Genomic DNA, 25147 nt, shown 5'->3' with positions numbered 1-25147 from the left:
TCACCAGGAGGAAAAGTCAAAGAGGCTCCCGAGGGTCTCCCTCCGACTTAGATCAGCATCTCTAAAGTAGAGATTGAAGGTGCCTTTGGGAAAGGCCAAGTAGGCACAGGAAGGGGCATCGGAGGAGCTCCGTTCAGGCTCCATAGGCCACCCCCATTCTCCTGAGTCCACCAAACATTAGAACCAGTGTTGTTTGAAAATGTTTTTATTTAAAGCACAAAAATTGAGACATTACATATACATTTATACATGAAGAAAAAACACCAGAAAGTTTACAAAACCTTGGTCACTGCCACTATCATTCAGTGGCTCTGGGGCTGGTGGGCTGACAGTCTGTAGGCTGCCTCGGGGTGGGGCCCGGGATCCCAGAGGCAGGCAATTGGCCAGCATTTTGAGAAGTCTCCTCAGTCCACACACCCACTCCTCTAGCCTTTGGAGGGCAGGGTGCGGGTTTTACCTGTGGACTCCCAGGTGCCCATCGCACTGACACACCTGAGGCATCCCCAGGAACACTGAAAGGTGACCTAGGTTCTACTTGGGGTATGGAGCCCAGAGCCCTCAGAAAAATGGCTCATTAGTCCAGCCTGGAAGATGCAGTTCTGGACTGATTCTTCCTGCCTCTCTAAGAGTCATACAAACGCGATATTGCTAATACGAGAAGGCAGAGTGGGGTAGGATCTGAGGCCACGGTAAAGGACTGCTGTCCCTTAGGAGAAGAGGAAAGAAAAACAAACAGGGCCAAACCACACCAAGACAATCAGACTCCACCCTCCCAGAAAACCGCCAAAGGCTGGGCAAGACAACTTGGGGTCAATGTCTTCTATCCCTCCCCGCTGCCCCAAATCCCAACAATCCCATTGCACATTCAGTAAGTCTAAAGAGGGAAGGGCTCAGAGAGGGCCCCAAGGGCACAGGTGCTGCCCATACCAGGATGGTGCAGGGGGCACTAAAGGTCTACGAATCTGTTAGAAACTTTAAGGCAGGGAAGAGCCTGGGGCGACCACGCCAGAGGCTCTGGAAGCCCAGAGACCACCCTAGAGTGATCTGGGGAACATAGCCTGCCTGCCATCCAAAGGACTGCAGTTCACCTAAACGGCAGCCCTTGGGAGGCTACCCCAGCCTGGGAGCGAAGGAAAGGAAGGACTGTGGAAGCCACAGGCTTGGTCTGAGATTTGCGCCAGGCCTGCTGGGGGAGGAGTGGAGTCCCAGGACCCTGGCAGAAGCAAAACTCCAGCTGGGATGGGCCCGGGTCAGCTGATGATCCCAAGTACGTACACGTGTGTGCCTGTGCACGTGGGTACGGGGAAGCGAATTTAGCCCCAGCGCTCCGAATCCCACCAAACCACCACCAGAGAAGGAAAGATGGCTTTTTTTTTTCTTTTCTCTTATGTAAAAAATAAGTCCCAATCCCTCCCCCCCTTCCCTCGGGCAGAAGGGAGAGCTGGTTGCCTGAGGAAGGAGGAAGCACCCGGCAAGCCCCTCCCCCGGTCTGTGCTGGGCATAACCACTGTTTAAGGCACCCACGGAAAGTGCAGCTAAAAGGCAGGCAAAGAGGAAAGGCTGGGGCAGAGGAAGGACGGTCGGGAGCCTAGTTCCCCTGGAAGGCTCCTCGGGCTGCACTGGAGGCAGCGCTGCGGAAGGTCCTGTTGCTGAAGATGCCCTGGGAAAACTCCTCCTGGGCCTGCTGGAAGCTGGCCCCGGTCCGGCGGTACAGGGAGTGCACCTGAGGAAAGAGGCCGGCATGAGAAGGCCGCCCTGGGGGCCCGCTGACCTCCCATCCAGAGCCTTGATGACACCCGCTGGACCTTTGGGACCTGGGGAGCCCAAGTGCTCTAGTGATGAGCTCGAGGCAAAGGCAGGGGAGAGGTGCCGCCTTCCTCGGGTTGCTATTGGGCCGGCACCCACACTCACCCGCTTCAGAAGGAAGAGGGAGAGCACGGCGCACAGGGTGAAGAAGCCAGCCACCACCATCATGATGATCGACACAGCCAAGTGGTCTTCCTTCAGTGTGGACAGGGCTGCAATCCAACCACTGCAAAGGGAGGCGGCCAGAGGGGACACAGTGGGAGCGGGCCCCGCAGGTCCCTGTGAGATGCTCTTCCCTAGGTGGCTGCTGTATGCTGACCAGCCACCACCTAGGCACCTCCCTGCAGCACAGAGCCAGGGGGCCACAAGCCCTTGGCCTGTGAGACCAGGTCTCTGTGAAGGCCAAAGGGAAGGGCCCCATGCAGCCCTCACAGCCAGGAGTAGCATGGGGGAGGGCCTTTCCCGGCTGTTCTAGAGGACATGGAAAGCCTCGCTGCTCACTCCCGAGGGGCCCCCCCTCTGGAAGGAGGATCACTGGCCAAGCCATCGCATTCATCCTGTCTCCTCAGCTCCTCCTGCTGGGGCCCTGGGCAGCCCCTCTGCCTCCAGTGTCACCTTCCTGGCCCCAGTGTCTTTATCTATAAAAGGGGATAGCCTCACACTGCCTGATTTAAACACTTACCACAAAGCCACAGTTCTGAAAATAGGGCAATACTGGTATAAGGACAGACATACAGATCAATGGAATCGAACTGAGAGTCCAGAAACAAATAGATAATCTCTCATCAACTGATTTTTGACAGGGATGCCAAGACCACTAAATGGGGAAAGAATCCACATGGAAAACAATGAAGCTGGACCTTCACTTCAAACACACACAAAACTTAAGATGGTTAAGAGACATGGGGTGCCTGGGAGGCTCACTCAGTTAAGCAGCTGACTCTTGGTTTCGACTCAGATCATGATCTGATGGTTCAGGAGTTCAAGCCCTGCATTGGGCACTGTGCTGGTGGTGCAGAGCCTGCTTGGGATTCTGTCTCTCCCTCTCTCTGCCCCTCCCCACCTCTCTCTCTAAAAATAAACTTTAAAAAACAAACAAAAAACTTTTTGTGTCAAAGGACACTATCACAAGAATGAGAAAAATAATACACAGGAGGAGGAAAATATGTTCATTATATATCTCATTGGGAGTTGGTACCTAGAATATGTAAAGAACTCAACAACAAAAAGACAACCCAATTACTAGAGAAAGACTTGAATAGACATTTCCCCAAAGATACACAAATGGCCAACATCATTAGTCATTCAGGAAATGTCAAGCAATAAAACAGTGAGGGGGCGCCTGGGTGGCTCAGTCGGTTAAGCGTCCAACTTTGGCTCAGGTCATGATCTCATGGTTCGTGGGTTTGAGCCCCGCATCGGGCTCTGTGCTGACAGCTAGCTCAGAGCCTAGAGCCTGTCTTTGGATTCTGTGTCTCCTTCTCTCTCTGACCCTCCCCTGCTCATGCTGTCTCTCTCTCTCTTTCCCTCAGAAATAAATAAAACATTAAAAAAAAAAAAAAGCCAGTGACATATCACACCTCTAGGTTGGGGAAAAAACCAAACCAAACCTGAGTTGGTGAGAATGTGGGACAATGAGAGCCTTCACACACTGCCAATGGAATGGTGCAGACTTCCAGCAATTCCACTCCTAGGTACATACCCACAAGGACCGAAAATAGGTATTCAACCACTCGTTCAAAAATGTTCACAGCATCGCTATTCACAAGAGCAAAGAGGTGAAAAAAACCCCAGGGTCTATCAAGTGATCAGTGGATAAGCAGGTGGGTGGGATATTATTCAGCCATAAAAAGGGATGGAGTGCTAATCATGTGACAACCTGAGCCTTAGAAACATTATGCTGATTGAAAGAGGCCAGACACAAAAAGCCACCTACTATACGGTTCCACTTAAATGAAATGTCCAGAATAGGCTGACCCAGAGAGACAGACAGCAGCTTAACAGCTGCCAGGGGTTCGGGGAAGGATGAAAGAACTATAGAGTTTCCTGTTGGGGCGATACGAATGTCCTAGAGGTAGACAGTGGTGAGGGCCACATGACACTGTGGGTCTACTACACACCACTGAATGTTTTACTTCAAGATAGTTTAGGTAGTAAATAAAACGTATGTTATGGGTATGTCACAACCAGTAACAAGAAATGGGGGTTATATCCACCCAGCTGTGGGGGTTGGGAGGTGAGGTGAGGAAGGTGCTGCAGAGCTCATGAGGGAAGCCTGGCCAGGTAATCGGGGCAGGGGGGCCAGGGTGGGGGTTCCCAACCGGAACTCAAGCCTTCTGACTCCTGAGTCCAGAAGCAAACAGCAGTTAGGCCACAGCCTGTCTCCCAGGATCTCACTTAGAATGGTGAGTAATGAAACTAGGTCACCAATCAAAGAGAAAAGGACCAGATTAGAAACAGCAAGGTGAGGGGTGCCTGGTGGCTCAATTGGTTAAGCGTCCAACTTGGGCTCAGGTCATGATCTCGACATTCTTGAGTTTGAGCCCCGCGTCGGACTCTATGCTGGCAGCTCAGAGCCTGGAGCCTGCTTCGGGTTCTGTGACTCCTTCTCTCTCTGCCCCTGCCCCGCTCATGCTCTGTCTCTGTCTCTTAAAAAATAAATAAACATTAAAAAAAATAAAAATAAGAAAGAAAGAAAGAAGGAAAGGAAAGGAAAGGAAAGGAAAGGGAAGGGAAGGGAAGGGAAGGGAAGGGAAGGGAAGGGAAGGGAAGGGAAGGGAAGGGAAGGGAAGGGAAGGAAGGAAGGAAGGAAGGAAGGAAGGAAGGAAGGAAGGAAGGAACAGCAAGGTGAGCAGAAAGAGGGGCGGCGGCAGGGCAGTTGCGCACAGGCTCAGAGTGCAAGGTGAGTCAGCCCTTCCCTCCTCTCTGGATCAGCTGCACTGGAAGGAGGGGACCAAAATAGTGCAGCCCTTCCAGGCTCAGGCTTTCAGCCAAGTGTCAGCCTGATCATTCTGCAATGTTCTCTGTGCACTGGGGTGGAACGGAAAACATCAGCCATCAGCTGAGCCCAGGACTACAGCGGTGCCCAGGAAACTCAAGCCAGTTAGATGCTCAAAGCAAGAAGGAGCCAATCCAGGAGAGGCTAGGGCTCCATCTCCTGACATTACAGGGCCTCTGGGAAAAGTCACAGCAGAGTGTGCAAAGGCCAGGGCATCTGTCAGCAGCTGCCCAAACCCAACGGCTCGTCTGGGGCTGGACAAGGAGCCTCTGCCTGAGGGGGGGGGGGCGGCCAAGAGAAAAGGATAGGATGCAGTCCTCCACAGGACAGAGCCCTGGTAGCCTGGACAACGTAAGGCAGTGAGTAGGTGAGCAGTGAAGAACTGGGGAGAGGGGTGCACACAGGCAGATCCAAGCCAGTCCACCCACCCCTCTCCCAACCCGGGTAGAAGATGGGTCATCTGCATGGACCCTCTGGGAGGGAGGACAGAGGGCGAGAGAGGTCAAGCCACTTCTAAAGCGTAATTCCATCTTGCTGCCCCAGGTCTCACCTGTCCCCCAGGCCAGGGATGCCAACCAACTGGATGATGTAGATCCCTATTTGACAAAAAAATACGAAGAAGAATACAAAGAAGCTGAAAGAATTGTCGGACCTGTGGAGAGAGGGGGAAATCCAGTCACAAGAGGGCTGGGGCTCGTGCCTCACCATTCCTCACTTGGCATGGCATCTGTCCTCATTAGGAGGCAGGATGAGAGCACAGACAGGTCCAGGGGACCCGCCACACTGTCCATAAGGACACAGACACCCACAACCATAATCAAAAAGGGCTCGCCACTCATTGCCTTCCAGTTTAAGGGGTTAATGCTTAACCCCTTACTCAAAGAGCTAATGAAGTGGCTCACCCAAAGGACAATATAAAGAGCCTAACAGTCCATTTCCAGGTGTATGTGTTTGCATTCCATATAAAGCAAGGAAAACGAAGCCAAAGGTATAAGTATCTAATAATAAAACTGTAGGCCTGGGTGGAAGAAAAAGTATTTGGGGAGCACAGAACTCTAGACCAGACCTCCAGCTCCATGTCCCTGAGGACTGGAATAGAGTGAGGCCACAGGGAGGCTGAGTGCAGGGGAGGGTTCAGCCACTGCCCTCCCCCCACCCCCACCTTCCTGGGGCCTGCAAGGCTACCAGGCCTGAAAGCTTCGACTCTGAGGCATAGTTCCACAAGCCCTAGGGATCTGTGAGGTGGCTCCACTCAGGTCCACGGTATCTATCCTAGGTCAACTGCTTTGGCACTCAGCAGGCTCAAGAGAGCCTGGAGTGATAAACCATGGCGAGCTTATCAAAGCCAGACTCTCTGAGAGGGGCTACAGCTTCAGAAGGAAGCTCTCTCCCTGGGTAGAGGGAGGGAGCTCAGCCTCCCTCTACCCAGTGGCTAAAATCCTAATGCACCAGACAGAATGGGAGCAGTGGGAACACAGGGAAGGGCTATAGACTCTTCCCTAGATCTCCCACGCTTAACCTAAGGACAGTGTCCAGAGCAGACCCCATGCACAATGACTCAGGAAAATGGCTCCTGACCCCTGTCTGTTCTCACCACGGGTGGGAACGGGAAAGTGAATTTCCCCACCAACCTATTCTGCTCTAAGACTAGGATGGCGCCCCCGGCTTAAGGCCCTTAGCCTGCCACCTGGGATGCCAGCCATGCACTGACCCCTTGTCCAACCCCACTCACCGGAAGGCTTTATAGATGGGCCGGTACCAACACAAGAAGGCACAGGGGGTGAAGATGATAAACCACAGGATCGACAGGCCAAAGTTCACTCCGTTGCTGCTGTCGACTAAGAACCAGGCCAGGCAGGCAAGCAGGTTCAGAAACAGAGTCACCGAGTGCACTGGGGAGGGGTAGGAGAGAGAGAGAGAGGCTCGTGCCATGGAGACTGAGGGCTCCCAGGCATAGCGAACCACCCCCTGGGGAGGACATGAGGTCCACAGAGTGAGGGGAGCTGCAGAAATACCATAGGACCTTTCGTCTGCTCCCAGGCGCAGTGAGCTCCCAGATGCTGATTTTCCGGGGCAGAAAAACCAGGGACCAAACCAAGTTCCTAAGAGGTGAAGGGACACCCCAGATATATGATGGGGTGGGGGGGTGGCAGTGAAGGGAGAATGTAGACTCAAAGGCTGATGCTTGGGGGAAGGAAGCCCTTGGAGACTCCTGTCCCTGCCCCTAGATGGCCCACCCACACTGAGCTACAGGGAGTCTATTATGCGCCCACACCCCTCAGAGCCCAGGGGCCTGTGGGGAGTAGGGCCTCCACCTAAGGGGGGCCTTTCAACACAAGGTGCCCCACAGGAACTCTGAAGCCTCTCACAAGTCTCGCTCTGTGTGATCCGTGGTGTGAGCTGGCCCCCCAAGGGAGGTTCCCACACAGGGTAGACTGTGGAGGGCCAAGCAGGTGGGCCGCAGGTACCCTCCACCCCCGCCCAGCATGAGGAAGGCTGGAGTCTGCGGGGAGGAGCAGCCAGAGCCCAGAAAGGGCTCTGGAGTCACACCCCATTTCAACGTAAGCTCAAGAAGGCAGGCGCGGGACTCACGCATCCAGAGATAGTAGAGCATCTTGCATATCCGCTGGTAGTCAGCAGGGATCTCTACCGAGAAATCCTGATAGAAGCAGGGCTTGACAGGGCACCAGAAGGGCAGGGGCGGCCAGTTGTTCTCTCTCACTGTATGGAGAGAGGTGACGAGGTGAGGCCCAGCCTCCACAGCAGCATGGCAGGGTACAGGCTCCCGCAGTTTACGGGCCAAACCAGGGCTCCAGAGGGGCACCAGAAAGTGGGGCTCAGGGTCTCCATGGGTAGGGGGTGGGGTGGGAAAAGAGTGATGGGGCACGAACGCACACGAGCCTGCTCCAAGATAACGGATCCCAAATGCACTGGGAAACAGAGCAAAATGGCCTATGGGATTATTTTTATGAACAGCCAGCCCATAAGTACAAGGGGTCATCATCATGATGAGGGGGAATCGCACGACCCGTGTCCCTACCCCAGCAAAAATTTCAGGGCTGGGAAGGAGTGTGGAAATAACCTGCACCCGTCAGGTCCACACTGCAGGTCTCCTGGCCTCCACCTCCCTGCCCTTCCTGGCACTGGCACCAGGGCTGCTCTAAGAAAGTCAAGAGCCCAACAGGGGTCCAGGGTCGCCCCGGGACAAGCAAGCTCAAGGAATGCTCCAGTGCCAGGCCTGGCGACCCAGGACCCAGCGGACTCCCCTACCATGTAGGCTGGCCACGGTGTTCTGCAGCTCCCGTTCCTTGCGCTCCAGCTCGGCTGCTTTCCTGTCCAGTTCTTCCTGCTGCCGGAGCAGGCTTGCCTGGGCTGCGGAGGCCACGGCCTGGGGGGCACGGAAGTGGGACAGCCGGACACAGAGACAGAGGGACAACATCAGTCGTCAGTGAGAGCAGAAAGTCAGAAGGGCCTTGCCCCATGTAGGCAGAGCCAGTCCCAGCCCTGGGTGGGCTTGGGTACCAGAGACCACCACAGAGAGGCCAAGGTGACCCGTCTGCTACTGCCTCAACACCACCTCTGTCCCCTTAGCCATTAACCAGCCCTACCCAGGGCTCCGGGATGAAGGGAAGACCCCTGAACTTGAGATGAGAGACCTCTCTCCCATTCTGGAGTCCAGGCAAAGTTCAGTTACAGTGACATCTGGGGTAACAGCAAAGGGAAAATGGCCTCACAAGAGACTAACCTGTCGCCAGAAACCCAGAGAGTCACACCTCATCTGAAGAGCCCGGAGGGGGTGCGTGTGAAGGGGAAACAGTGCAAAGCTGCTAGCAGTGAGTGTGGAAAGGACACCTGAGGTCAGATCATGGGCATCTGGAGCCTCAGGGATCCGTAGTTAAGTACCACCCCGCCCCACCCCCAGGAGCTGCCCCCTTGAAGTCCAGCTTAAAATGTGACCGGCTATACCCCGGCAAAGCCCCCTAGGCTTGCCAGGCTTTGATGACATGTGAAGTCCAAGCTTCCTCCCCTGTCCAGGAAGAGCCTCTGAGTGAGGCATCTAGGGACCGTGAGGTGGAGCAGAGGTGTCCCTGGTGTTCCAGCCCAGGGCCCCACTCCCGCCAGGGGCTACAGCTGTCGGGACCTGGTTCCTCCCCAAGTCTACAATCGTTTTCGGAAGCAGATACCAGACCAGTCACCTTGTAGGACGGCAAGCCAGGCATATGTGTACATACGTGTGTGTATGCGCTCATGTATGTGCTCACATGCGCGCGCACACACTCACTCACTCTCTCTCTCCCCGAAAGGAGTTTTCCAAAGAGCCAAGGTGGAGTTTAGGAGGTAAATTTCAGGCACTGGGGGCAAAAGCAGGACCAAAATGGCCCAAGCTGAAGGTCTCAGCCTTCCCTCCCAAGTCTGGTCAGAAGGCGAGAGCCGCCTGGGGCCCACGAGAGTCCAAAGCCTGGCTTGGGCCTCGCCCTCATGCTCATCTACACTTCGCCTACCTTCGGAAGCTTTTGCACGGAGCTGTCTCTGAGAATACTATCTCCTCCTGGTAGCATCTGCCTCTCTGAGAGCTCACTCACTGCCAGGACTCTGCTAGGCAGGGACTTGCTGGCCTGTCTACGGCAGCAGCTGCAACATACAACTCCACTGTGGGTCACGCTCACCGGGGTAGTGAGGAACACAGGGCAGGCCAGTGAGGTGATGGAGGCGAGTGTCAGGCACAAAAAAGACAAGGTTCACAGTATTTGGCAAAGGGACAAAGGAAAATAGGAAGGCAGGCAGAAATAAAAGAGGTTAAAAAAAAAGAGAGAGAGAGAGAGACAAAAGGAGTGAGGGGGGATGGATAGATAGACAGACAGACAGATATATTCTGGGCCCCGAGTAAGAGAGGGCAAACCAAAGGCCCCGCGAGGATCTGGAATGGCACAACAGGGGCAAATGCTCTCCCTGAAGACACCAAGGACCCCAGCCTGGCAAGCAGAGCTTATTTTGGGGCGGTGGTAGTGGGGGGGTGGGGGTGAGGATATAGGCTGGCGGAGTAGACGCTCCATGTGCAAGTGACCAGCTCTGAAGAGAGCATCACGAGGGCCCTTAAAGGGCTGCCAGGAATTAAGGCCCTCTGTCCACCTCCTCCCCCATTTCAGGGCTCAGCTACTGGCGCTACCCTCTCTGGAAAGGAGAGGCAAAAGGGACTTTCGTCAACAGTACCTGGGGGGTTGGCTGGGTTGGCTCCACTGAGGGCTGGAGAACCGCCGGCTGCGAGGGCGCAGGGAGCTGTGTGACAGGAACTGTCGTGGCTGCATTTGTCTGCGTGGGACACACCAACGGGGGCGGGTGAGTAGGGCTCCACTGAGTTGGCCACACGGGGGCAGACCCACAGCAGGGTGAGTGCCGTGCCCTGGCTGTGAGGGGCATTCCCTCTGGGACAGGCCTGGGCCGGACTCAGGCTCTAGGCCACGTGATGCTGCACCTGCCACCCCTGGCCTCCCTGCCACCGGCCTCCCCTCTTCAGTGAGAGCCCCGATGACATGACAGACCCCAAGGATAGAAGTGCTGGTTTCTTCATCCTTACCCCTACCCCAAGTTCACATTAGGACTGCGGCTTCTCAGAGCTGTCTCTGCCTCTGCCCCGTCTTGGTCCAGAAGCCTGGCACCACCCAGGGGACCCAGGGACTCAGAAAGAGGGCACGTTCACCAACCTCTGAGAAGGGGTTGAATTCAGCCAGGCCACCTTGTGGGGCATTGGTCAGCTGGGTCACAGAGGGGTCCTGTGAAGGTAAAAAATAGAACAAACAAAAATGGCCATGAGCCGCTGGGGAGAGAGGACCCTGATGAAGGGGAGGGACATCACCATGTTCTGGGCTCTCCCAGGCCTGCAGGCACTCCCAGGGATACGTGGCCGAGGTGAGGCTGCTGAGGCCCTTCCTGGTGCCCTGAAAGGCCTCTCCAGAAAGGCTCCTCTGCCTGGCCCCTGCCACACTGGAGCCGCAATCTCTCCTCCCTTTCTGGGAAAGGAGTTCAGCCCCGATGACTCCCCGGAAGAGTCCCAGAGCAAGCTTTACACTCTGAGACCTCGTAATAGACACCTAGTAAGGGTCCTTGTTAGTGCCCTTAACAGATTCAAAAGGGTTTACAGCATTTACCTCCAGGGACTGGGTGGGTTGGGGGGGGGGGGGGAGTGCATGGTAGGAACAGAGACTCATTTTTTAATTTATGACCTTTCTGTACTGTTTTATTATTTTACAGAAAGCATTTATTCCTCTTATTTATTTTAAAAAGCTTATTCATTTTGAGAGACAGAGAGAGTGTCCAAGTGGAGAAGGAGAAGAGAGAGAGAGGGAGAGAGAGAATCCCAAGCAAGCTCTGCACCACCAGTACAGAGCCTGATGAGGGGCTGGAACTTGCACACTGCAGTATCATGACCTGAGCCAAAGTTGGACACTTAACTGACTGAGCCACTCAGGCACTCCCCCGCCCTTTTTTTTAAGCTTATTTATTTTGAGAGGGAGGGACAGAGAGCAGGCTTGTGCCCATACATACAGGGAGGGGCAGAAAGAGAGGGAGAGAGAATCCTAAGCAGGCTCTGCACTGTCAGCGCAGAGTCCAACTCAGAGCTCCATCTTGTGAACCTTGAGATCATGACCTGAGCTGCAATCAAGAGTTGGCCACTCAAAGGGCACCTGGGTGGCTCAGTTGGTTAAGACTCCAACTTGGCTAGGGTCATGATCTCATGGTTCATGGGTTCAAGCCCTGCCTGGGGCTCTGTGCTGACAGCTCAAAGCCTGGAGCCTGCTTCAGATTCTGTGTCTTCCTCACTCTGCCCCTCTCCTGCTCTAGCCACCCAAGTGCTCCTCTTATTTTTTATTTTAATTTTTTAATGTTTAGTTATTTTGAGAGAGAGCGCGCGCAAGCCAGGGGAGGGGCAGAGAGAGGGATAGAGAGAGAGAATCCCAAGCAAGTTATGTGCCGTTAGCACAGAGCCTCATGTGGGGCTCGAACTCACAAACCATGAGATCATGACCTAAACTGAAACCAACAGTCAGATGCTTTTTTTTTTTTTTTTTAAATGTTTTATTTATTTCTAGGAGAGAGAGAGACAGCGTGAACAGGGGAGGGTCAGAGAGAGAGGGAATCACAGACCGAAACAGGCTCCAGGCTCCGAGCTGGCAGTCAGCACAGAGCCCGACGCGGGGCTCGAACCCACGAACCGCGAGATCATGACCTAAGCGAAAGTCGGACGCTCAACCGACTAAGCCACCCAGGCGCCCCCAACAGTCAGATGCTTAACTGACTGAGCCACCCAGGCACCTGCTCCTCTTACTTTTTTAAAGGACAGTTTAAGGTTCTGGAATAAAAACCCACTGCTGGCTGCCAGTACTGATTTTGTTAAATCAGACACACTTGCTAGGAACAGAGGCATGAAGCACTCAGATGAAAAGCAGAGAGAATGTTTTGTTGTTGTTGTTTTAAATGCAAAAATGTCCTGGGGCGCCTGGGTGGCTTAGTTGGTTAAGTGTCCGACTTTCGCTTAGGTCATGATCTCGCGGTTCGTGGGTTCGAGCCCCGCGTCGGGCTCTGTGCTGGCTGCCAGCTCAGAGCCTGGAGCCTGTTTCAGTCTGTGACTCCCTCTCTCTCTGACCCTCCCCTGCTCACGCTGTCTCTCTCTCTCTCCTAGAAATAAATAAAAACATTAAAAAAAAAAAATTAAAAAAAAAATGCAAAAATGTCCTTTAGAACCTTCTCCATCTGACCTCTGCCAAGGCCAGCCCTCCAGCCTAGGGCCTGCACGGCACTCCCTGTCATCTCCTTCACTAAGCAGCCTCCCTGCTGGCCTGGGGCCAGTGGGCCTCATCCCGCTCCCTCCCAGCACGCAGTCATCCTTTCCCCGGCCCGAACATAATAGGTATGGGGCTCAGGTCCAGCTCGACAGCGATGCCTGGGCTCTGGGAACAGCTGTACCACCGTGGACAGTGCCAGGACCCAGGTTACAAGGCCTCGCCTTGGCCCCACTGTGTACCTAACCCCCATCCCTCACTTCAGGTCCACACGCTCCCGTCCTGCTCTCTTGGCCACACCTCCACCAAGAATCCACAGACTGGATTCTCAGGCACAATATTAACATTAGACAGACCCTCAGGGAACACTCCCCTCAATTCTCAGACGTGGAAACAGACCCTACTGTGGTGCCGCACGTCCTAGGTCTCAAGATGGCTAGCTTCCTACTCCGTACATTCACAGAATGTCAGCCATGCGCGTGTTCTCTGCTGTTTTTCACACATACTAACTCTCATCTTCTCACCTGGGTCTCTGGTTCCTGAACAGTGAGACTGTGTCTGGCTGGTCCCTGGGCCCAGCCCAGAGCTGGGCACACAGCCTCAACTCACTTCTCTCTAGACAAACCTCCTCCCTGGACCCCTGCCAAATTTCCTCTGCAAGGAGGCAACGTGGATCTGTCCATTCTGCTGGACACCATCCCTGCCTGGTGGCCCCCACAATTTGGGCAAAGGGACAAGGTGAGGCTCAGAAGGCCACCTGAGCTGGAGGGACTGGCCTTGAGGTTGTTGGCTGGGTGACTAGTAGATTTCTCCCAGAATTACTGGGCTGGCTTTCTGCAAGAAAGATTTGGAGCTCCGGCTCTCTTCCCCTTTCCGACTCAGCAAACACCAAGCCACAGCACGGTGAGTGAGCTGAAGTCACTGAAATCAGACCCACCTTGCAAGGAACTGGTTACTTGAGTGTGTGTCACAGGACAGAAGACAGAAGGACAGCTCTGGTAGCAGTTTCGGGTGCCGGCCCACGTGTCTGGCTGAGGTGCATGGGTTTAATAGGCAACCTCCAGACGCATGCAGAGATGTCATTTTCTTTACCACGGTCAACCAGAAGAGGATTCTGGGGGTGGGCAAGCTGACTACTCTGTCCATGGTGATTTCTCCTCCTTTTTCGAAAGTCTTAAAGACTTGGTCCTTTACCCCTCACCAGATTCGCCATAAACAATTTCTGTCTCCACCAGCATGCTGTGACCTCCGCAGCCAGATGCTTCAGTATCAAGTTCATACTTCTGGCTCCTAGTGCTTGGGGAAGAGTCGATGCAGGGTAGAAGGTAAATGATGTTCGAGAGCACCCGCTGCATGCTCTGCTCTACTTTCTCTGGGAGGTGCTGCCCCAAAGCTGGAGGGTACCTGCATCACTGAGGCAGCCCCAGGGCCCACAAGCACCCTGCCTCAGAAGATGGGCCTGGAACATTCTGGGACACCTGGGTGCTTTCTCAAAGATGAGAAGCTCGGGCCTGGTGAAAGAGGAAGGGAGCTGACATTAACTGAGTGTCTACTATTTGCCAGGCTTACACAATACACAATGTGTATTCACATATTGTGAAGTTCTAGTCACCCCAGAACTGGCCACTGTGTCAAGCTGTCAGAAAAGAAGCTTCTACCAGCCTTCCTCAACCTGATTCTTTTTTTTTAATTTAATTTAACTTTTTAAATATTTTTATTTATTTCTAGGAGAGAGAGAGAGACAGCGTGAGCAGGGGAGGGTCAGAGAGAGAGGGAGACACAGACTCCAAAATAGGCTCCAGGCTCTGAGCTGGCAGTTAGCACAGAGCCCGACATGGGGCTCAAACCCACGAACCGCGAGATCATGACCTAAGCAAAAATCGGACGCTTAACCGACTAAGCCACCCAGGCGCCCCATCAACCTGATTCTTTAAAAGAATTAAGGCCCAACGCCCTAAGGCATCCATTGTCTGCAATAACTTGACTTCTGTGCATCTAGAATAGTCCTGGTTCTATTCCATCCCTGTGAGAATGGAGATCATCGTCACTTCAACCAGCTTCTGAACCCTGTGGCTCAGCTGAGGTATCCCCTCATTCAACCTCATGACCACCCTGAGAGCAATTAGTCTTTTTAGTTTGCAGCTGAAGAAAGTCCCCTCTCAGAGGGGGGAAGTGGTTCGTCTAAGATCCCAGGGGTAGTGGCTGAGCCAGATTCTGAATTCAAGTTATCTGTATCCAGGGACACGAGTGGTAAACCTGAGAGGGCAAGGTGTGGGTCTACCTTGTTCAGCGGTGTACCCCCAAAGCCTGGTGCACTTGACAAACAGAAGGGGCTCAGTGTATGGCTGAATGAATGAACCCCACTCCTGAGGAACACTGACGGGGCACCAGGAGTGACCAGGACAACTGCTTCTTGCTCATGTTTTTATTCCTGGACATCAGGAAAGCCCTTGGGGCACACCCGTGTTAGGAGACATGCAGCGAACCTTGCACTAAGGACCACGCTGACTGGTTTGAATATGACCCTCAGCTTCCACTCGACTCACAAATAACAAGCCAACGGCAGAAGCTTCTTTCCCACTAACGAAGCATCAGCTGGCTCGGAAGTGGGTCAAGTAGTTAATTCAAAGCATGGCGAGAGCTAAGTTCCACCTACAGAGAGGTAACCTAAAACCCCTTGGGACCCAAAGGGCCGAGCCTGGCTAATGCCCTTTACTGAATATCTAACAAAGAAAACGATCCCGCACTCAGTTCTTTTCATTCTAGGAAGAGTCACGAACAGTGTGAGTGACACACCGAGACCAACAGGATGCAGCTCTTGACCTTCTGGAGCGGATGACTGTGGCAGAGACATGTGCGCATAGCACAAGAGCCTAGGGCAGAGGGGGAAAGGGAGGGGAAGGGGGGACAGGGGAAGGGCGGAGAGGCTCACCACCTCTGGGGTGGGGAAGCCCTTCGGGTAGCTGGGGCGTAAGGGCCCAGAGGAAAAGGGGCAGGCGCAGGAGCTCTGCCGGGAAGGGCCTAGAAAAACACACTTGTTTCCAGGTTGGCAATCACTTTCCATGTCACAGGGGCCGGCTGTGCTTGAGCGGTGACGCTTCCTTGCTTTCCCCTCCTACACTCCACCCAAGCGCCCCGTGTGGGGTTTATTTCAGGCTCCAAATAAACACATCATTTAATGCCTCATGAGCTAAAAAGACTCGGCCACTCTCTCTGGAAGGCAGAGCTACCAATACTTTGGAACTCTTGGGAAGTCCTGTTTGCTTTGGAGACAAGGCTGTGTGTCATAGGACAAAAAAGGGGCAATCATCCGCAAACTGGGTGGCTGGGTGCCAAGTAAAAAGAGCCACGGTTCTGGGGCGCCTGGGTGGCTCAGTCGGTTAAGCGTCCGACTTCGGCTCAGGTCATGATCTCACGGTTCGTGGGTTCGAGCCCCGCGTCGGGCTCTGTGCTGACAGCTAGCTCAGAGCCTGGAGTCTGTTTCGGATTCTGTAACTCCCTCTCTCTCTGACCCTCCCCTGCTCACGCTGTCTCTATCTCTCTCTCAAAAATAAAAACATTAAAAATTAAAAAAAGAAAAAAAAAAGAGCCACGGTTCACCTTAGAATCCATCCTAAAGAAATACGACACAAATACATGAAAATCTGAACCTGCAAAGATAGTTATGGCACCAGTATTTATAATAGGAGGAAAAAACATCAGGAAATGACTTAAATGTCCAACGACAGTGAGCACAAGAATGTTTTGGAACACGTCCCCTCAATGGCCTACACAGCCATTAAGAGATCACAGCTACGGAGCACCTGCATGGCTCAGTTGGTTAAGTGTCCAACTCTTGGTTTCGGCTCAGGTCACAATCTCTCAGTTTGTGAGTTCGAGCCCCGCGTCGGTCTCTGTGCTGACGGTATGGGCTTGCTTGGGATTCTCTCTCTGCCCCTACCACCCCTCTCAAAATAAATAAATAAACTTTATTTGTAAAATAAATAAACAACCACAGCTATAAACACAGGGCAGCATTACGGAAAAGGCTTTGTATGAATACCACATAACAATTTTTGTCAAAAGCATTCATGTGAAAAGAGACTGGCAGGAAAACACATCAGAACAACAATGGCTGCAAAAGACTGGCAGACAGAAAAATGATCTATTTTGTCTTACGAATGTTCCATAATGTGATGTTATTTTTACCTTGAAAGCACACATGCCCACACGTTTTTAAAAAGAGCGTGAGGACCCATCAAATGGGCAAGGTGCACGTGGGCCTCTCTCCTTGCCCCAGCAGTGATGGACCCAGCGGCCCAGAAAAGTGAGGCTGACCCACCCGGCCTGGCACCAGAGGCCCCCCAGGACCTGGTGCCTGCACCCCTGGTGGCAGTCTGTCCTTGGTCAAAGCGAGGCACCTGCCATCTCCTTCCACCTTTGTGTACTCCCTACGCAAACCGTCCCACGCCAAGTTCAGGGCTAGGACATGGAGAAAAAAGCCTTGATTCTCGCCCTCAAGTGACGGACGGTACAGAGAATGAGAAGCCAGGGCAGGAGGTGACAGCATGGGACCTGTGCAGGGCAAGGGCTGATGGGAGGGCTTCACAGAGGAGGGAGGGACTAAGCTGTCTGCGGTTCGGGGCAGGCTTCAAGGATATGACACTTGGGTCGGATCTTGAGAGAGGACACAAGTTCAGCAAGAACTAAGGAGGGAGGCAAGGGCAGCATGCAGGGTGCCGGCTGGCTCAGTCAGTTAAGCACCCGACCCTTGAACTAGGCTCAGATCATCATCTTACAGTTTGTGGGTTCGAGCCCCACAGTGGGCTCTGCACTGATGACACAGAACCTGCCCGAGACTCTGGCTCTCCTCTCTGCCCCTCACCTGCTTGTGCTCTCTCTCAAAATAAATAAATAAACATTTTTAAAAAATTAGAAAGCAACATTTGCAAAGGCCCAGCATCTCTGTGTGTTCAGGGCACAGGATGTGAGGCGACCCAATAGGGTGGAGGCTGGAATTCCCCCAAGACAGGAGGACAAAGGACACAGAAGTTTACTGAAAACCCTGCAAGGGACCAGCAGGCAGGACAGCACAGGAGAGACTGTCTGCCATGAGGTAGTGCTGGGGGGCTGGAGTCATGGGGGGAGGTGAGGAGGTATGGGAATGCACAGAATGTTCCTTTTTAGTACCTGTAGCCAGCTGTAAGTAGTCCACTGGTCAGCCAGAACTAACGGCTATTCTGAGGTGGGTCGCCTAATGAGCCTGTTTGCATACAGCCCAGCAGTCACTCTGGGCCCTTCTACCTCACTCAGGTTTCCACCGCTCGAGCCTGTTGCTGAAAAGTAGCCTCTATCCAGAAGGTTCTGGGGACTGTGGAGTGACTTGAGGAGCGACAGAAGCCAGGAGTGCCAAGGAGCCAGCCTGCAGAAAGGGTGGAGCCAGACTGCAGGACTTTGGCCTCCGCCCATGAGCAGTGGAGGACAACTGTCGTCTCTGTGCCGTGAGGAGAGCACAGCGGGTGGGGAGGGAGGATTGACCGAGTTGGGGGGGGGGGGGCCGGACAGTGAGGACTGAACTATGGCATGATAGCCAGGGGTGGAAAAGAGGTGACAGACTCCAGAGGCCCCACCCAGGTAGATGCCACAGGCTCGGCCACTCTCTAGGGCAAGGAAAGGGGAGGGGAAGGGAAGTTGAGGAACTGAGTGGCTAGTGTGGATGACCTGGGAACAGTGAACAAGATGAGCGATCGCGGGAGATGAACAGGGTTTTCAGGAGGGGGTGTGTGAAAGCAGGCGGCCCACGTTTGTCTTTTTTTTTTTTTAATGTTTTTTATTTATTTATGAGAGAGAGAGACAGAGTGAGCAGGGGAGGGTCAGAGAGAGAAGGAGACACAGAATCCGAAGGAGGCTCCAGGCTCTGAGCTGGCTGTCAGCATAGAGCCCAACGCTGGGCTCGAACCCACGAACCGTAAGATCATGACCTGAGCCGAAGTTGGACGCTTACCCAACCGACTGAGCCACCCAGGTGCCCCATACGTTTGTCTTTTTAAAGTAGGCCCGAGGCCCAATGTGGGGCTTTAACTCACGACCCTGAGGGCAAGAGTTTCAAGGCACCTGGTGGCTTCGTTGTTTCAGCATCGGACTCTTGATCTCAGCTCAGGTCATGATCTCACAGTTTTGGAGATCGAGCCCCAAGTCAGGCTCTGCGCTGACAGCGAGGAGCCTGCTTGAGATTCTCTCTCTCCCTCTCTCTTTGCCCCTCCCCTGTTCATGCTTGCTCGCTCCTGTGTGTACTCTCTCTCTTTCTCAAAATAAATAAACTTAAAAAAAAAAAAAAAGAATTGCATCTTCTTTGAAAAAAGAGAGAGAATTGCAAGCTCTACTGACTGAGCTCCTAGCGCAGCTCTCAACCTGGGATCACTGTGATGTGGAAGCTATCCTGGAGCCTCAGTGAAAGACGACTTCAGTCGCCTCCATTGTGACCTCACACTTTCTAATTGAGTTCTCCTTTCCAGCTGGGCTCTGGGCTCAGGCCGAAGACCCTAAGGGCAGAGCGTCCCCAGAGGAGAACCGGGAACTGAAACTACCCCCTCAAGCAACAAGGACTGCCCTGAGCCAGCAAGACCCCACACTTGATGGACTCTAAGACTATGCTTGACTTGACCTTCAGCGCGTACCCACTTGCACGTACCCACCCATGAACCTACCCACCACTGTCCACGTTTTCCTTATAGAAGCCGGGAAGTGTTTTCGGCATTTTGGAGACCGTGTGAGCCGCTGGTCTGCCAGCTCCCCGGGGCTGGCCTCACGGAAATAAACTCCTTTCTTGTTCCACCACCACTCGTCTCCCTGCCTCTGGATTTTGTCAGCGGCCAGTGGCCGAACCTGGTCTGTGTGGGACCCCTCGAGCCAGGTGCCCCCTTGCTCCTCGGCTGTAATGTAAATGGAAGACCTTAGAATGAAGTCAAAGGACAGAACTCCAGCCTTCACAGCCTCGAAGTGGGTGGAAGGAGGGGAGAGTCCCAGCGTTAAAGGAGCCGAGGGCAGAGAGAAGTACAGGAGAGACTGTCAGGCGAGCGAGTGTGCCGGGCCCGTGGCAGGAGAGGGGGCAGGCTGTAAGAGGGAGGCGGTGCCTGGGGCTGCGGGGCGACAGCATGCACACCCGCCTTTTGGTTCTTGGTGCTCTGTCCCCTGAAATATGGAATGCCCTCTCTCCCCCTGAGCCCTTCTAGCAAGGACTCTGTCCTTCCTCCTCAGATCCCTCACGCTTCCTTCTGCCAGGTTTTGACTGCCTTCATCCTACCCACAGTGCTGTCACAGAAGAGCTAGCATTTCTTTGGCTCTCCTGCCAGATCAGAAGCCCATTCACCGCCACCTCCCGCACAGGCCCTCGGAGCAGCAGGAGCTCAGCGATGCACATAAACGTGTCAGCACCTCAAAGGAGCACTGCTGGGCGGGCCACACCTTGCTCATGTGCACTGGCACTCTTCTCCGAAAGGGTGGCAAGGACCCCTTGTTTGTCCTGGTTAAATATTACCATTTTTCTAAACCCAGGATTATCCTACACCAAGTAGCTCCAAGGAAAACTTAACAGAAGCGCAGGGTTAAAGTTCAGCTGTGTCTCTGGCCAAGTGCTTCTGATCACCCGGCCTGGCTTCAGGTGCGGGGAGAGGACTCCCACCCCCTTCACCTCCACCCCCCACCCCCCGGATCTGGCAGCTGTCTGGGCTCAAACTATATGAACTTTACCATTTTCAAATTTCTTAAGACAATGCTCCCGTTCCACAGGAAAGTTCTCACAGGCCCATCTGGTGGTTTTAAGAATCCCCAAAGTTACAGTCAAGCTGGAGCCCACCCTCTCCAGGAAGCGTCTATGCGGGGAACTCTGTTCACACCCAAATCACGTTCCTGCCACCACTTTCCTCCTCCCACAGGAGAGAAAAGTTTTAAATCCTTGGGAAGCAGCCACACCACCGAGATTATCTTTTAACTGCAAGGAGGCAACGTGTGAAAGTGATATGGTGTGATCTGGCAACTCAAGACACTGAAAGGCCTTCTCTGTTCAGCACCACCAGCTAGCTGACTCCCCGCTCCTCGAGATCGATGCCGCCTGCCTGGGGCAGCCTGGCAGAAATGCCCAAGAGGGAAGTAGCCCTGGCATTGGCCTGGGTGACCTGTTGGTTAGCTGAGCGCTGAAAACGCAAAATGGGCGCGCCGATGCCCACCTTTAGCCCTCTACGTCTTCACCGTCTGACAAGATGCCTGAAAAACTTCTGGGAGCAGACATGCTGGAATCGGTCCACAGCAGGACCCGCAGACCCAGAGGGCACCAAGCAGATGTACCCAATTAATTAACACAGGAATGAGGGAGTGCCAGGGGGGAGGTGGTGAAACCGGCAGTACTTGGCTTGCAGTTTCCTGCTTCCGCCTGGAAGTTTGGTAAAACCTCGGCTGCACTCGTGACAACTTTGCATTCACAGCTCTTGCTTGGCAGGAAGTTTGCTAAGAATCCCAAGTATAACTCCACGCAAAGAGGTCCTAAAAGCCCACGCCCACACTGCAGGGCGGGGAGGTGGGCGGAAGTAGGAGGTGGATAAAAAACAAGGGTAAAGGAGTCGTGTAAAAGGCACACCAGAAGTGGCAGGGCATTATCACCGGAGTTAGCAGGAAAAGGACTCCACGGCTGGATAACCTCGAGAAATGCTGGGTCAGATGAAGTTGAGCAAATGTCTACTGTAGGACTGCTCAGGGCCTCTAACAAACAAGCCTTGTTGATTTTTAAGAAAAAATAGTGATTCCCAAACTTACTTGACCACATAGCCCTGAGCACCTTTCAGGACTGGTATTCCTCAGAACATAACTGCTATAAAGCGCTGTCTGGGGGGGCCTGGGTGGCTCAGTCAATTAGACGTCTGACTCTTGGTTGCAGCTCAGGTCATGGTCGCATGGTCCTTGGGATTGAGACTCACTTGGGATTCTCTCTCTATGCCCCTCCCCTGCTTGCACACACAAGCATGCGTGCTCTCTCTAACAAACTTGTAAAAAATAAATAAATAAAGTACTACCTTAAAAAGCACAGTATAAGCTGCATTATCCCAGCCCGACACACTGGGCAAAGAAAACTTGCATAGCTAATACTAATTAGCGAATAATAATTAGCCAGTATTTAGCTAGTAGTAAACACGCCTACCGGTACTCTCAAGAATGGGGACAGTGATGACGGTACACTCTTTCCTTAGCTGGCCTACATAACCCCAACGCAGTTTAAGACCAGTATCGGAATCAAAAACCTTTAGAACAGCAATATCCTGAGAGTGAGGCCCAGATCTGGGCCCCCGCCCGCTGCAAGTCAGCTGGTGGCTCTGGCACATACCACCCTCACTGGATTCCTGGTTTCCTCCTCTCTAAATTGAAGGGTGAGGGGCACCTGGATGGCTCAGTCGGTTAAGCGTCCGACATCCGCTCAAGTCATGATCTCACGGTTTGTGGGTTCGAGCCCCGCGTCAGGCTCTGTGCTGAAGGCTAGCTCAGAGCCTGGAGACTGTTTCGGATTCTGTGTCTCCCTCTCTCTCTGACCCTCCCCTGCTCACACTGCCTCTCTCTCTCTCTCTCAGAAATAAATAAAAGCATTCAAAAAAAATTTTTTTAAATAAACTGAAGGGTGAGAACAGATTCCTGAGGATGTTCCCAGCTCTAATATTCCACCATGGACTCTGAACGCTACAGTTTCAGGACCCACCACGGAGCAGGAGTGACGGAAGCATGACTCTGCTCTGAAAGCCGGCTAGGTGTGACAGTTTCTGAGCCTATCGCCTCTCCCCTTGTTCTCTCCTGAGCTCTGTGCTAACACCCTGGGTAAATGAAGCTGGGCTCACACCCAGTCACCCAAGGGCTGCACCCTTCCCATGTCCCAGCTCTGGTGGTCAGGAAAGCAGCCACTAGCACCACAAGAAAAGGGAGGGCAGCTCTCCAGGAGAAAGAGCTTGGGGGAGTGGGGGTGGGGGACCACGTCCAAAGCTCCTTCTCCCCGCAGAACTGTGTGCCATGGGGAAAAACACAGCCCAGGGTATGGAGGAGCAGAGTCCCAGCCCAGCCAACTCTCTCCCATCTTCCCACACAGGATTCCCCCCACCAGATGTTGCTCTCTACAGGCCCACAGCTGCTTCCTGTCCTGCTATATCCTGGGGCCGACTGACGGACAGACTGTCTCGCTTGAATGCAGAAGTTACTGCTATCACCGTTTGCACAATCATTCCTGGGACTGGAGATGTGGTTTAAGACTAAGACTTTCAAGCTGCTATTAATCCAGGGCCGCACTCGGGCCAACTATCTCTCGCCCACTGCTAGCTCTGGAGACAAGCTCTCGGCGTCTCTGGAAGGCTGACCGCCTCTGGCAGACAGCAGCAGACATTTTATTTCCAATTCTGACAGGAGAGGGGGGGAAAAAAGAAGCAAACGATTACACAGAACACACTCCAAAACACTACTAGAGCCTTCCTGAAACTCAAAGTCCAGCATCACACAGCAGTTCTGTAATTAAACCAAACTGTAACCAGATGACGCTGGCAGGGGAAAAAAATGCAGATTTTTTTTTCTTTACTCAACTAATAGAGATGACTGCATTACATAAGAGACAAAAGTCCTTGCAAAGGTCTGTCAAGAAGCATTAAATTGCAAGAGGGTGTTCAGGATGTTACAAAGACCAAGCTACCAAAATCTCCCTTGAGGGCTCCCTTTGACTAAGTACCTTGAGACCAAGAAAGAAGCATAAAATCTTCACTCTCGTGACAGCGTACAATTATTCCCTTCTAGTCGTCCTTGTCTTTGCTCTGACCTTGAAGGAATTCAAGGCGAAAAAGCTCATGCTGTGAGTTGCAGGAAGGATCCCTCAAAGTTCCTCCCCCAACACCTGCAGGAAACACTGTCGCTGCCAGTGACCAGAATAAAGCACAAGCAGGATGAGTTAATGCGCCCAGTGACATCCTGACAGAGCAGAAACCTCGGGGCTCATAAATCACCAGTCAGCACAATTAAGCTTCCCCAGAACTGGTTTTGAGCAGACACGAAACCAGAGGCATAGAAGATCTGGAGTTAGCAGGGGGCCCAGCCTTTCACTCTGCAAAAAGAATATCCCTGTATCCCAGCTCAGAGGCAGAAAGGTTTCCACTTTAAGTAGGAAGACCTCTTCAGTTATCCTATGTTCAAAAGGTCAGGCCAGCTCAACTACCCTGCCAACACACACTTCCATCAGACCAACATTCCTTGGGTTTCAAAACCCTCAGAGCCCCTTCACGTTCCCTCCCTCCCTAACCTGGGCCCTCTCTCCAATCTAGCCACATCCCAGTCCAAACTAGACCCATGGCCAAAATGAGGAATTATTTTCAAGTCTATACTTCAGCGTGCGCTGGTTACCTCCACACCCTCTCCCAAACTTCCTTTCCTAGCAAATCTCCGTGGATCTCCTATACCCTGTAGGATAGTTTGGCTGTGCCGGAGGTTCGGGGTAGAGTGGAACTTGGAATCTTCCCACATTTCTCTGTCCCCTTAGAAACTTCCACCTCTTCACTATGTTGTTGTCAACCCTCTCTCCTAATGTGACTCAAAGCAGGTGTCTCCCCCAAAACTGCGGAATGTGGTAGCCACACCTCTCACAGAGGTGAAGTCGCTTCTCTCCCCGACCGCATCTACTTCAGTCCCCCTTTCCAGCAGTGTCCAGCCAAAGGGGCTAGCTTACACCCAGGGAGCTACAGGGTCCTACCACCTCTCGCCAGGCTACAGCGCCCCGCCCCCTCTGCTGGTCCACCTGCTGCAAGTCCCGCCCCCCAGACCCGACGAAAGGCCAGCCCTCAGAGCCCATTCTCCCATTGGGCAGAGGGGCCGTCTCTCCTACGCCACGTCTCTTGGCTCCAGCGAAAGAGGCCCGGGCGGTGGCCTTTGGCACTGGAGAGAACTGACTCGCGGGCTCTACCTGGAAGGGGTTTACGTCCATTGGGTCTGCGAAGGGATTGGTGTCGAAGGACGACATGGCGGTCGGGGCCTGAGTGGCGAGCTCCGCGAGCGCTTCTGCCTCCGGGCACCCAGACCCAGCGGCTCTCTCCGTACCAACCCTCCACTTCCGGGAGCGAAGCAGCAGTACTAGCGCAGGCGCAGCACCCTCCCAGAGGGGCGTGGTCCTGACGTCACAGAGGCCCGCCCCGCCCTCCTGCCGAGCCCACTGTAGAGCAGCGAGTGGGCATTCCGTTTCCAGGCGCTCCTTTCGTAACCTGTGCTTCGAAGGTCGCGGTGGCTCAGAGGCACGAGGGAGCGGGAGGCGGGGCCGGAACCGTTCTCAGTAGCCTGTTCTCAGCAGCTTCTGGGTCTGATTGCTTCTAACTTTGTGTTGGAAAATTCCCGAGTGAATTCTGTTAAGTGGAGCCGGAAACTTAACCCCTTCATTTCCCCAGAGGGCAAGTTTGAGAAGTCGAACTTCTCAGGAAAAGTTCTCAGAATGCAGTGTGGGCCTAGTTTGGCGGGAGGGGGAAATCGAATTTCTGTCCTGAGAGGACCTAGTCGAGCTAGGAAAGGAGTTCTGGTGGTAGGACCCAGC

General features: G+C 53.5%; 1 protein-coding gene across 1 annotated transcript; it reads right to left on the bottom strand.

The window, feature by feature from the left end:
• Positions 1 to 187: 187 nt before the first annotated feature.
• On the bottom strand, positions 188 to 24699 carry SCAMP2 (secretory carrier membrane protein 2). Its single transcript, XM_039238167.1, has 9 exons — positions 24530 to 24699; positions 10507 to 10575; positions 10016 to 10114; positions 8075 to 8192; positions 7397 to 7525; positions 6537 to 6696; positions 5355 to 5456; positions 1912 to 2032; positions 188 to 1723 (listed from the first exon to the last, which is right to left on the bottom strand). The coding sequence occupies exons 1-9, from the start codon at positions 24584 to 24586 to the stop codon at positions 1589 to 1591; spliced, it is 990 nt and encodes a 329-aa protein (XP_039094098.1). The 5' UTR covers positions 24587 to 24699; the 3' UTR covers positions 188 to 1588.
• Between the last annotated feature and the right edge of the window lie 448 nt (positions 24700 to 25147).

This window comes from Hyaena hyaena, unplaced genomic scaffold (assembly GCF_003009895.1).
Source record: "Hyaena hyaena isolate Hyena2069 unplaced genomic scaffold, ASM300989v1 scaffold_137, whole genome shotgun sequence".
In the NCBI taxonomy this organism is placed as follows: domain Eukaryota; kingdom Metazoa; phylum Chordata; class Mammalia; order Carnivora; family Hyaenidae; genus Hyaena; species Hyaena hyaena.
The sequence above is the reverse complement of the archived record's forward strand: the minus strand, read 5'-3'. Positions and strand labels throughout refer to the sequence as shown.